At 39.7% G+C, this 12790-nt stretch overlaps 2 protein-coding genes across 2 annotated transcripts; one reads left to right on the top strand and one right to left on the bottom strand.

Moving 5' to 3' along the window:
* Positions 1 to 4704: 4704 nt before the first annotated feature.
* LOC100964454 (histone H2B type 1-A) lies at positions 4705 to 5088 on the bottom strand. Its single transcript, XM_003788774.1, has one exon. The coding sequence runs from the start codon at positions 5086 to 5088 to the stop codon at positions 4705 to 4707; it is 384 nt and encodes a 127-aa protein (XP_003788822.1).
* A 362-nt stretch (positions 5089 to 5450) lies between these two features.
* LOC100964141 (histone H2A type 1-A) lies at positions 5451 to 5846 on the top strand. Its single transcript, XM_003788773.1, has one exon. The coding sequence runs from the start codon at positions 5451 to 5453 to the stop codon at positions 5844 to 5846; it is 396 nt and encodes a 131-aa protein (XP_003788821.1).
* Positions 5847 to 12790: the final 6944 nt, after the last annotated feature.

Below are 12790 nucleotides of genomic sequence, written 5' to 3'. Positions count from 1 at the left end.
AAAAAAAAAAAAAAAAAACCAAAAAAAGTATTTTTTTCTTGAGCTAAGTCTGCGCGTTGGAAGTGGGTCATGTCACCTGTGAAGACAGGGAGTCTTATTTTCTCCTACATCCATATTCACTGGACTTCATGATAGTCACTCTCAATCTTTTGAGGGAAGTAGCAGACTTGGGCTGGGCAAGACACCACCCTAAGGGATAGTCATGAGCTTCTAATCACTGTGGACACCTATTAGTGATGTGGGTTGATGAGCATCTTGTCCCAGACTGCATTACCACTAGCTCCAGATATCTCAGAGGTCAGGTGCTTCAGCACTGCTGCCAACTATACTGGTATGCTGGCCCCAGTGTGCTAACCATAGTTGTCTTTGAGGAGCAGACAGTGTACACAGCCCATGGGGAACTTCAGACCACTCCGGATGAACAACACTCCTGCCTCAGCTCCAGATGAACAGAACTCCTTCTTAGCTCGCGCTTGCCGCCCCACTTCCAACGCTCAGACTTAGCTCAAGAAAAAAATACGTTAAAACAGAAAAAGTAGCCGTTAAGGCAGGTGCCCAGGTTAAGCATAGACAAATGGCAGATTGTGGTTTATTCTGATTGGCTGGTAGCTGTCTATTCATTATCCAATCAGATACTGGATACCAAAGACAACTTTTGAAAGCCTTGCACACTATATACCACAGTTGTCTCTTCACCAAATGCCACTTGCTTGTTGACTTCACATTGGAACTGTAAGCCAAGTAAGAACTTACCTTAAAGTGTACTACCATTTTTTTAAAGGGCTTCAAGAAAGCTATGGCTAAAACTCAGAAGATGGGAAAAGCACAAGAGATGCCACGAAGAGAGCTATTCTATTTTTATCGGTAAGGCGCTGAAGCGGGTCCATCTGACACTAGTATCTCTTCCAAGGCCATGAACATCACCAATTCTTTTGCCAGTGACATTTTTGGGCAAAGTGCTTGTGAGGCGTCTAAGCTGGCAAACTATAAGGAACAGGCAACAATCACCTCCATGGAGATCCAGAAGGCCATGCCGCTGCTGCTTCCAGAGGAACTAGCCAAGCATGCCTTGTCTGAGGGCACCAATGCTGTCACCAAGTACACCAGCTCTAAGTAAAATGATCCAACCACTAGAGCTTAATAAATCAAAGGCTCTTTTAAGAGCCATCTATACTTACTAGAGATCTGTGGGCTGCTTATGTGGGTGCTTATTTTATGTGAGTAGCCTTCATTGCTAAGTTAGTGATTTAGCTAGCCTGTATGTTTGCTTTTTTTTTTTTTTTTTTTAACAATTTCCGTTTCTTTTACACACTATGATGGGAAAACAAGGAGAATAGATAACTTCTTGACTATCTTAGTTATAAATTTCACACTAACTCTGAACTTAGATGTAACTAAAGCAAACTCTGAACTTAGATGTAACTAAAGCAATTCAGAGAAGAGAGCCCTCTGGAAGAAGTGCAAATAACTCCAGGTCCATATGGATGTTCTTTCTGTGAACAAATGTTATTAAGAAACAAGACTTACCTTATTCTAGAACACTTCTTACTACCTCAAGCTTTACAACAGCATAAAGGACCTGGATCTGTGTGAACTCTAGGAAGACCTTAGGGAAGTCCAACACTGAACATAAAGGCTATTTTGTTTCTTTTTTTCTCTGGCCATAGTGTGTGAAAAAATGTTTCCTACTGACCACGCTAGCTGTCTTGGAGGCGCTGGTGGTTAAGGCCCCCAGAATTTGCAATTCACTGGGGTCTCTACTGCTCAGAACAGATTGCTAGTGGAGTGTAGAGATCTTGCCATATCAAGTAATTCATATGGGAACCCAAATGGCTAACCACAACTAACTGACAAACAGAAGTAATTTTAACTGAATTTCCTCTATTTTTGCATTACTTCTAAGTCATAGTAAGATCATTTTATTGTTTTTTTTTTTTTGTGGTTCTATGATAGGATATTAAAAATTGTATTTGTGTCCTGTCATTATTGGACTTGAATACTCAAATGTTTCAAACGTGCTCTCTCTGTGTCACGGCCATCTGCACGCTTCTCTAAGAGCAGATAAGCATTAAGAAATCAGTGATAACAAGCATTGAAATAGATGACTGGTTTTATCCAAGTACTTATCACCTCTGACTTGGATTGCAGTCCCTAATTAGTCTCCCTGCTCCTACTCTTACCTCCCTCTCTTCACCCAACTGATAAATTTTGTGTATTTGTTCATTCACTCACTCATTCATTTATTTATTTTTTTTTTTTGTGAGAGAGGCTCACTCTGTTGCCCCAGTCTAGAGTACCATGGCATCAGCCTAAGCTCACAGCAACCTCAAACTTTTGGGTTCAAGCAATCCTCCTGCCTCAGTTCCCCCAGAATGCTAGCATTATGGACACAAGCCACCATGCCCCACCAAGAAAGTAATTTTACATGATAAAAAATATTTTTATATTAATGTGATCTGAAAAACCAAAATACATGTAGGTTCCCCTTATCAACTAAGATGAAATATAAGGTTAAGGAAACAAAAGTTCCCTACCAGCCAAGGGGTCAGGGCTTAGCTGGCATGAGAACTTTGTATTTTCTGTGGGTACAAGAAGACTACACCCTTACTATATTTCCTAACAATAGGAGCTATCAGGAAAATTATCAGACCCTTAACTTTGAATTACAACCCAGACCACTACAAATGTGGTTGGACAGAAGATTGACCTTACTAATACTATTTTTATGGTAAGCAACTATCCACCTTAAGCCAGTTTCAGCCAGTCTATTGAGACTGTGTACAAATTGTCTTTGCATCCTATAGGTTATCTTTTGACACAAAGAGCCAAATTCCACCTCATTTTAATGCTAAATCCTTGCCCCAAAGTGAACACAGAATGTATATTATTTATATGTGTTTACCCATGGCAGATGTGCTTAACCCCCTTCATAAATATGTATAGCTGTCCACCAAAGCCTACTGAATATGAATGACTCTATTTTGTAATAGAGACCCTATTAAGCATAAAACTCACTTGTTTTTTCACTTGTACCTGGCTTATTTCATTTAACATAGTATCTTCCAGGTTCATCTGTGCTGTTGCAAATGAGAAGATTTCCTTTTTTGAGACTGAATAGTATTCTATTATGTAGACACATGGTATATAGCACATTTTCTTTACCCATTCATCTGTTGATGGACACTTAAAATTGTGAATAACGCTGCAATGAATATGAGAACACATATATGTCTTTGACATACTGACTTAATTTCCTTTTGGATAGGATTCCCAGTAATAGTATTGCTGGATCATTTGATAGTTCTAGTTTCAACTTTTTAAGGAACTTTTATATATTTTTTCATGTTATGTACTAAAATGTCAGGCCTTATTAAAAGCACCAATTAAGGATAAATACTCCTATAATCAACATGTTAAAAAATCTTAAAAACTATTTCAGTCTGGTATGTTTCATTACTAAAATTCCTATCTTATTGTATGCCTTTATATTAAGATGATGTATATAGGCTCAACTAGACTTCCAAAGAAATCCATAGTACAATAAAGCTTCAGATTTATGAGCATTCTAGATTAGGGATGCTTAACCTCTATTGCAAATATGGAAAGCTCAACAGAATCTACCAGAAAACTACTATGAAAATAAGTCAGTTTAATGAGGTAATAGGAAAATATAAAAATGACACACAGAAAACAATCTTTCATACAAAACATTAGAACGTATGAATAGAGAACACCTCATTTATAAAAACAAAATGCCTAAAATGACATTCAATTTTTTTAAATGCCAAATATATATAAAGGTAGTTGATTAGTCCACATCCATCACGTGGTCTCAATTCTAGAAAACGGACCTGAGAAGTAGGGGAATACTCATGAAAGTCTCTTCTTATTCTCAAGACCCAGTGACACAGATTGCCTCTTTCTCCTCTCACTTTGTCCTAGCTGTATAAATACTTGGAATTGTAAGTACGATGTAAATCGGTGAGGAAATAGCGGTTGCCTTTTGTCCAAATAATCCCAAGAGTCTGGGGGTAATCACAATAGCCTAATGAGTGGCCCCAAAACATAACGGGTTGACTGAGAACTTTGCAATATCTGGTTTCAGGTGGTCTTAGGGCAGTTGAGCCCCATTTAGAAATGACACCCACTATACAACGTAGGCATGAGATGTTCAGTAATCTCGTTTAGAGGACTGCCAGCTAAGAGCATGGCTCTGCAAGGGGGTTCTAGGAACGAGGTTTATGGATTTTAGCTATTCTCATGTCTTAAATGTCTTAACAAATGGTACATGCCAAGTCAATTATCTTCAATTGCACACTAACGTCCACCGAGTATAAATTTAAAGTCTCCCTCAGGACAGCTTAATTCAAGGGGCTGTCATTGGATTATTCTTTGCTCAGGAAACCCAAATAACCCAATGAAGCACACTACAACCACCTTCAATATAATACTGCCGAAAATAGTCCTGAAAATTATCCGTTGACTACACTTGGTCAATGAACCTCAGAAGCAGCATGATTTCCACATCCCAACATCTAGGCTTCTAATTCAAACCTAGAAACCTACACTAACAGTGTATCAGCCTGTTAATGTTAAGGAACATTTCTGGTATGCCCCAGCTCTCTTAAGCTTCTTTAAGTGGCTCTGAAAAGAGCCTTTGGGTTAAAGACGCTTACTTGGTTAAGTTTACTTGGTACATGTACTTTACTTGGAACTTGTATATTTCGTAACAGCCTTGGTGCCCTCAGACACTGCGTGCTTAGCCAGCTCACCAGGTAACAACAACCGCACAGCCGTTTGGATCTCCCTGGACGTGATAGTTGATCTTTTGTTGTAGTGGGCCAAGCGGGATGCCTCCCCAGCAATACGCTCGAAGATGTCAGTAACAAAAGAATTCATGATGCTCATGGCCTTCGAGGAAATGCCAGTATCTGGATGGACCTGCTTCAGCACCTTGTAAATATAAATGGAATAGCTCTCTTTGCGGCATCGTTTGCGCTTTTTTCCTTCTTTCTTCTGGGTTTTCGTCACAGCTTTCTTAAAGCCTTTCTTGGAAATAGTAGTGCCTTTTGAAGATAACTCCGGCATGGCTGGCAAGAGGTTCCGCAGCGTTAACAGCTCTACAGTGCTAACAGCTCTACAGTGCTAACAGCTCTATAGAGTTACAGCCTGGAAACTACAATCTGTGCCAAGCAAGCACAGAGCAACTGGGGTTGGGAACCCTGGTATTTATAGGCATGGCCTCATATGACGTATTGAAAACCCAGCACCTGATTGGATAATGGGCAGTGGAGTGTATGCAAATGAGGTGATTCTGGTAAGGCTTTCTGATTGGATAGATAGCCATCAGCCAATCAGATTACAAAGCACAACGGCTGTCAGACTATAAATAGACCCAGTCGCTATCTCTACCGTTGCATTTTCTCTTATAACACGCTTTTACTTCGAGCATGTCTGGGCGCGGGAAGCAGGGGGGAAAGGCACGTGCGAAAGCCAAGTCTCGGTCATCTAGAGCAGGCCTACAATTTCCTGTAGGTCGGATCCACCGTTTACTTCGGAAAGGCAATTATGCTGAACGGATCGGGGCTGGCGCACCCGTGTACTTAGCAGCGGTGCTGGAGTACCTGACCGCTGAGATTTTGGAGCTAGCGGGTAATGCATCACGTGACAACAAGAAAACCCGCATTATCCCACGACATTTGCAGTTAGCTATCCGCAACGATGAGGAACTCAACAAGTTGCTGGGTGGTGTGACCATTGCACAGGGTGGCGTCCTGCCCAACATCCAGGCGGTGTTGTTGCCCAAGAAGACTGAGAGTCATCACCACAAAGTCCAGGCTAAGTAACTTTTCTAGGTAATTTATTTCAACGACCTAAGTACCTGGAGGGGAAACCCAACAAAAGGCTCTTTTCAGAGCCACTCACCACCTCAAAAGAAGAGCTACAATAGTTACCCAAACTGAAATTGCCCCAAAATTCAAAGATCTTTGGTTTTAATAAATCATTTAAGCTGTTTGAGAATTTTTGAGCAATTAAGAAAAGGCCAAAAGCCCATGATTCAGAAACGCCTGCCAGGAGGGACCTGTTGTCATAACTAATTTCTGTAGGAAACCAGCCTTAACTTCTGACAGCAGCAATGCTATTTTTAGCCAATACATTTGCAGAGAAATTGAGGGCTGTGTTTCCGTTACTTATAGCAGTATGATAACTTATAGTTGCTGAGATAGTGTGATGAAGGTTTTGAGGGTTTGTTTAGGTGGGTTAAGAATTGTGTACGTTGAGAGATTAGATTATAAGCAGGAAGTAGTGTAATTAGTAGGTTCCAGTTTAATTTGGGGCAGTCCTAGAGTATATCAGCCAGTCTAACAAGGTGGTGTAAAGTACCTTCTAGAAGATAATTTCCTTCCAAATACAGTATCATTAAATCTTTATATATGTCATATAAGTAAAATGTTAGCAAGTTTTACCTTAAAAGTTCCATAAAAGATGGTATATAGGGGGCGGCACCTGTGGCTCAAAGGAGTAGGGTGCCGACCCCATATGCCGGAAGTGGTGGGTTCAAACCCAGCCCGGCCAAAAAAAAAAAAATTATATATAATATCTATGGTTTCACACTTTGTGTAGGATAATAGAACTATTAATTTAAAATACTATTAACAATTACACTAAAGCACCTATTATGATAAATAACATTGAAGGAGTTCAGGACGCAGCACTATACAATATGCCACTCTGGCATGTTGACTATTTTGAGTTAAATGCACTTGAAAACAGCAGGTACAAGAACACTCAGACTTTCCTTCTATTTCTTTAAAGCTGGAGATAAAAGATGCCCTCCCTATACCAATAGGAAAGTATCATTCTTGTTAAGGACGGAAGTATTGAGTCCTGGAGAAATTTGTACAAACAAACCTTGTTAAACTAAACCCAAGTCTCTTTGCATTATCACATTTTCACAATTTACTGCTCTTTGTCCAGTTAGTTTATCAGTATTTCATGCTGTATCTTTGATTCATTTCTCTGTTAAAGTTCTGTACCATATAACATTTGTATTCAATAAATGCATATGCTTTTCTCTTGTTGATCTGTCTTATGTCAATTTAATTTTTAGGCCTTATAAGAAAATCCAAAGGGAGAAAATGTACAGTTTTGCCTCCCCTGCAACATTATAGATAAGGCAAAAATAACTCAAAATTTAAAATCCTGCATTTAGATAAGCTATTTTTTGCGTGTAAGAGTGAATTAAATAATTTAATGGCCAAAAATTGGGAAGTTTTACCACTCACAAATGTATACGAAAGAATTGCTATTGAAGTATGTATTGGCTCAGCACCTGTGGCTCAAGTGGCTAAGGCACCAGCCACATATACCTAAGGTGGCAGGTTCAAATTCAGCCCAGACCCACCCAACAACAGTGATGGCTGCAACCAAAAAATAGCCTGGCATTGTGGCAGGCAACTGTGGTCCCAGCTACTTGGGAGGCTGAGGCAGGAGACTCACTTGAGCCCAGGAGTTGGAGGTTGCTGTGAGCTGTGATGCCACAGCACTCTACCCAGGGGGAAAGCTTGAGGCTTTGTCTCAAAAAAAAAAAAAAGAATATGTACTGAGGCTCAGCACCAGTAGCTCAGTGGGTAGGGCACTGGCCACATACACTGGTGCTGGCAGGTTCAAATCTGGCCTGTACCTGCCAAACGACATTGACAACTATAACAACAAAAAATAGCCAGGTGTTGTGGTGGACGCCTGTAGTCCCAGCTACTTGGGAGGCTGAGGCAAGAGAAGCTCTTGAGTCCAAGAGTTTGAGGTTGCTCTCAGTTGTGACACCACAGTACTCTACCAAGGGCAACATAGTGAGATTCTGTCTCAAAAAAAAAGACAAGTATGTATTGAAATAAGAAGATTGAACTCGGAAGAAAAGGTAGGAATTCAAGAAGCATTAAAATTGCAAAATAAAAAAGTAAAAATATAACTATAAATCGATTTAAATATATGAATTAGTTGTAGAAGAAATAGTAATACAATACTTTATATTAAGGTATTTTTAAAAAGTAAACCAAAAATACTGGATGATAGTTATAGAAGATGAAAGGGGCTGATCCAGAATGAAGCATTTTGATGTTCTTATCTTGTTGAGAAGGAGGACAGGGATAGTGATTAAGTTATATTTTCTTACTTAGGGCATATATTTTGATATTAAAAGAAACCACTAAAATGATAAAATGAATGTAGAGAAATAACAGTGAAAAAAGCAGTGAGCCCAATGGAAAGCAAAAAGAACATGAAAGAAAGGAAAGACAGGCATAACAAATTACAATGCAAAATAAGATATTAGAAATGAGTCCAAATACTGATAACCAAGATATGTGTATAAAATTTGCCACTTAAAAGAAGTATTGGACTAGAAATGAAATATGGCTATATCTTGTTTAAAAATGCACACTAAAACTTCTTGTCATAAAACATCTAGAAGAAAAGGAATGGAGAAATACAAACAAAACTACCTCCCCATACCTTTTTCTTGCAATATTAATAGCAGAGTGATATTATTTAATAAAAAATAATTTAATGAAGTTGTTTGAAAAACTAAAAAAAAATTATCCAGGAAGATGTACTATTCTTTGTTACATTAATACCTCAAAATATAGCTTTGTTGGCTCCGTACTTGTGGCTCAATTGACTAAGACGCCAGCCACATACACCTAAGGTGGTGGGTTCGAATCCAGCCTGGGCCTGCCAAACAACAATGACGGCTGCAACCAAAAAAATAGCTGGGCATTGTGGTGGGTGCCTGTGGTCCCAGCTACTTGGGAGGCTGAGGCAGGAGACTCGCTTGAGCTCAGGAGTTGGAGGTTGCTGTGAGCTGTGATGCCATGGCACTCTACCCAGGGGGATAGCTTGAGGCTCTGTCAATATATATATATATATATATAGAGAGAGAGAGAGAGAGAGAGAGAGAAGAGAGCTTTGTCTATAAAAAGCATACATTAGCCGAAATATATGAGAAACAGATCGAAACTAAAGCAACTCCAGATGGTAAGCCACCATATTAATTTCTGAGTAACCCTAGTTCTAGGAATTCCACTAAGATTTCTAGTTTATCTACTATTAAGTACTTAATGGTAAATTTTGCCCTAGGTAGAAACAACCTGGATGTTCTCCTAAACCATACTAGTCATATATTCTATCCTTAAGAAAATTTTTGCCTTTCCCTGAGAGGCTGACTTTAATTGTCCTACACATAAGCCCTGAAGGAGAGTATAACAATGCTCAAGTCCACCATCTCTTCTGGGGGCTGCTGGGACATAGCTTCTAAAGTCTCCATTAAATGTTTCTTTTGGAGAAACTGGATTTGTCAGCCTCTTTCTTCTGTCTCTCAGATCCCACTACTTGCCAGTTTTCCACAGCTTCCCTCCCTGTGGGGTTGAGAAGTCTCTGGCTAACTTCCTGGGTCACCAGAGGACAGCCTCTGGGCAAAACCCACTGGCCAGAGATGCCTGGAGTCTTCTCTCCCCACTCTCACTGCACCCGGTTACACAGAAGCTGCTACTCGGCCACCACCTTCGATCCCTCTGGCTTTAAACGTAGGTTTGCATAGACCCACTCACAGGTATCATTTCAGAAAAACATTACAAACATGATATCTTTTCACATGGCATGACAGGATACGTTCACATTTATAGCAAATTGAAGATTTACCTAGTTGGTAGAGTAAAGCTCTAGTCTGCCACATTATTATTTTAATTTGTATTTATTTTCATCAGAGTGACACTGAACCTATCTATATAACTACAGGGATACATTCTAAGAAATGCGTTATTAGGCTCTCTCATCATTCAAATATCATACAATGTACTTATACAAACCTAGATGGTATAGCCTACTATACACCTAAGCTATATAATACAGCTTAATTGCTCCTAGGCTCTAAAACTGTACAGGTGTTAATATACCGAATACTGGATAACTGTAATACAGTGGTAAGTATTCAAGTATCTAAATATATTTAAAGAAAAGATATAGTAAAAAACAGGGCATTATAATCTTATGGGATCACTACTGTATATGCAATCCAGCCATGACTGAAATATATATGTGCATCACATGACCGTATATATTTGTTTTAACCAACTAGTCCTATCATGAAATCTCTTTTGGTCCATTAAAAATAATTTAACAATAAACTCATATTAATTGCTTTCTAACATTATAAAACTTAAATTATGCTAGGCTCTTTGTAAAATCTGAACAAGACAATTTTATAAAGAGCCAGTTGAATTTTTAAGCTATCTCTTAACAAAGAACACATTTCTCATTAACATGAAATATGGTGGTCACACATAAGGTCTTTTAAAATCAAATATAATCATAGCCAACACTAGAGGGAGCCCAGTAGTCACACCATGTGAAAAGATAACACGTTTTTAATGCTTTTCTGAAATGATACCAGATAAAATGTACAGTAAAACTATGAATACTGAATATAATAGTTCTAGGGAAAAAAGAATAGAAATAAGTGCTTAAAATATATATTCAGACTTCAATCTTTTGGTGAACTGGGAAAGACATACCAAAAAAGGATTAAATGAACAACTGTAGAATACCCACAAATGCCTGTACAGATCTTGTTTCAGTTATTATTTCTGGCTCCTGTCAGCATGAGAATCAGAAAGGTCTGCTTCAATACCTAGCTTTACTACTTCTAAGCTGAGTGTTCTTGAGTTACTTAACCTCTCTATGCCTCAGTTTTTCTACCTGTATATAGTATACCTATCTCACAGGGTTATTGTGAAGATCAAATTGAGATCACATCAATAAAGTATTTGGCACACAGCACAAAAGACAAATATGTTAGTCTTTTCTTCATGTCGAGTAATGGTTCTCAACTAGGGGTGATTTTGCTCCCCAGGAGACAGTTGGCAATGTCCAGAGGCATTTTGGTTGTAGTAACTGAGTGTGGTGGTACTGGCATCTCATGGGTAGAGGCTAGGGATGCTACTAAATATAACATTTTATAAGACATGAGCCATTCCATCACAACATGGAATTATCTGCCTCCAAATGCTAGATTAAGTACCAATACTGAGAAACCCTGGTCTAGAGAAATCACCATTCTCCTTGCTGAGAATCTATTCTATATTTTCGAGTTTCTGGAAATAAAATGAAATATAAAGGTCCTGCCATTCAGGTGATTGTGGTCTAATAATGAAACTATGGCTTCAAATAGTCTATGACTATGGGTATGGGAAAGAGTGAGGGAAGTGTGGAGAACCCCTCCCTTTTTTAGTTAAGAGTGAGCACCTTTGGCGGTCCAAAGACACCCCATTCCTTGATTTAACCTTGCTTGAAAATAATGTGCTAGTTACTTCCTCAGCACGTCTGTGGAAGCATTGGCCTGTGCTGTGACAGATGCTGGGGGCACAGGGACTCTATCCTTTTCTGTAGAACAGGCCTACATGGGGAAAGTGCTCACATCCTGATCCTAGCATGTTCCCTTCCTCAGTTCTGGCAAGTTCCCTATGGTTCTAGTTAGCCATGGAGGACAGAAGAGCCACTCTTGCCCAAGACCCATGGGCCAATGGTATATAGGGAAAAAGGCCTTTAGTCAGAAGTCTTGGGTTTGAGTCCTCATTTTCCTCCTTTCTCCCTGGGACTGGGGAAAGTCTCTTGACATTTCCAGCTTCCACTTCCTCTTTTATATCATGGAAGAATGAATCCTCTATGAAGTTTATGTGAACTTCAACTCTTTGGGAGCTTAGCAAATGTAAATTACAATTCCCCTCTCCTCTGTTAAGTCCTGCTTGCCCAGAAGTTCTGTGGCCTAGCTCAGAAACTGCCACTAAATTATGATTGCGTGGCCTTAAATTGACAGTCAGAGGCAGGTGGACTCACATTTATGAGCACCCACTTGTTGTGTCCATTCTGAATTCATTATTTATGAGTATGCACATTGTTTTGCTTTGTTTTGTTTTTTTTGAGACAGGACACTCAAGCTGTCCCCCTGAGTAAAGTGCTGTGGCATCACAGCTCACAGCAACCTCCAACTCCTGGGCTCAAGCGAGTCTCCTGCCTCAGCCTCCCGAGTAGCTGGGACCACAAGCACCCACCACAATACCTCGCTATATTTTTTGGTTGCAGCTGTCATTGTTGTTTGGTGGGCCCAGGCTGGATTCGAACCCGCCACCTTGGGTGTACGTGGCTGGCGCCTTAGCTACTTGAGCCACAGGCACCGAGCCAGTATGCACATTGTTTAAGACACAGCATGTAAAGCCACAGGCTGCACAGTGAGCTGAGCACCTGAGGACCCAATTGCTGGTTCTTCACTACCTACACTACTGTCTTCAGTTAGGTATGGAGATTGGCTCTGGACACACTCCCTGTCTCAGAAAGAGGAGACAAAAAGGTAATTGCAGTCAAATTCACAAGGTATTGTGAATATGAATGCTGTGTCCATTTTTCCTCTAGCAAGGTTGAAGACATTTTTCCAGGTGCTTTCAATCCTGAGGACTGATGTTCATATTCCATGATTCTGCTGGGACACTCAGGAATTCTATGGGAACAAATTCTAAAATGAAAAGGAGCTGGTGAGTGTAAATCCATGGGGAGAGAAAAAGAAAAAAAAGCAGGCAGAGAGATTAATTTATAGTCTTCCTGCTACATCACCAGCCCTGTTATCCCACCACTAGACTATATAAGCTTCTTTGCTTATAGCTCATCTCCTTTCCTAGTTTGGGGCTTGGCTGAAGGAAGCCATTTTAATGTCTGCATTTCCCCAGGGAGGAGACATTAGTTA

This window comes from Otolemur garnettii, unplaced genomic scaffold (assembly GCF_000181295.1).
Source record: "Otolemur garnettii isolate 467f Iridium unplaced genomic scaffold, OtoGar3 scaffold00029, whole genome shotgun sequence".
Taxonomy (NCBI): domain Eukaryota; kingdom Metazoa; phylum Chordata; class Mammalia; order Primates; family Galagidae; genus Otolemur; species Otolemur garnettii.
The sequence above is the reverse complement of the archived record's forward strand: the minus strand, read 5'-3'. Positions and strand labels throughout refer to the sequence as shown.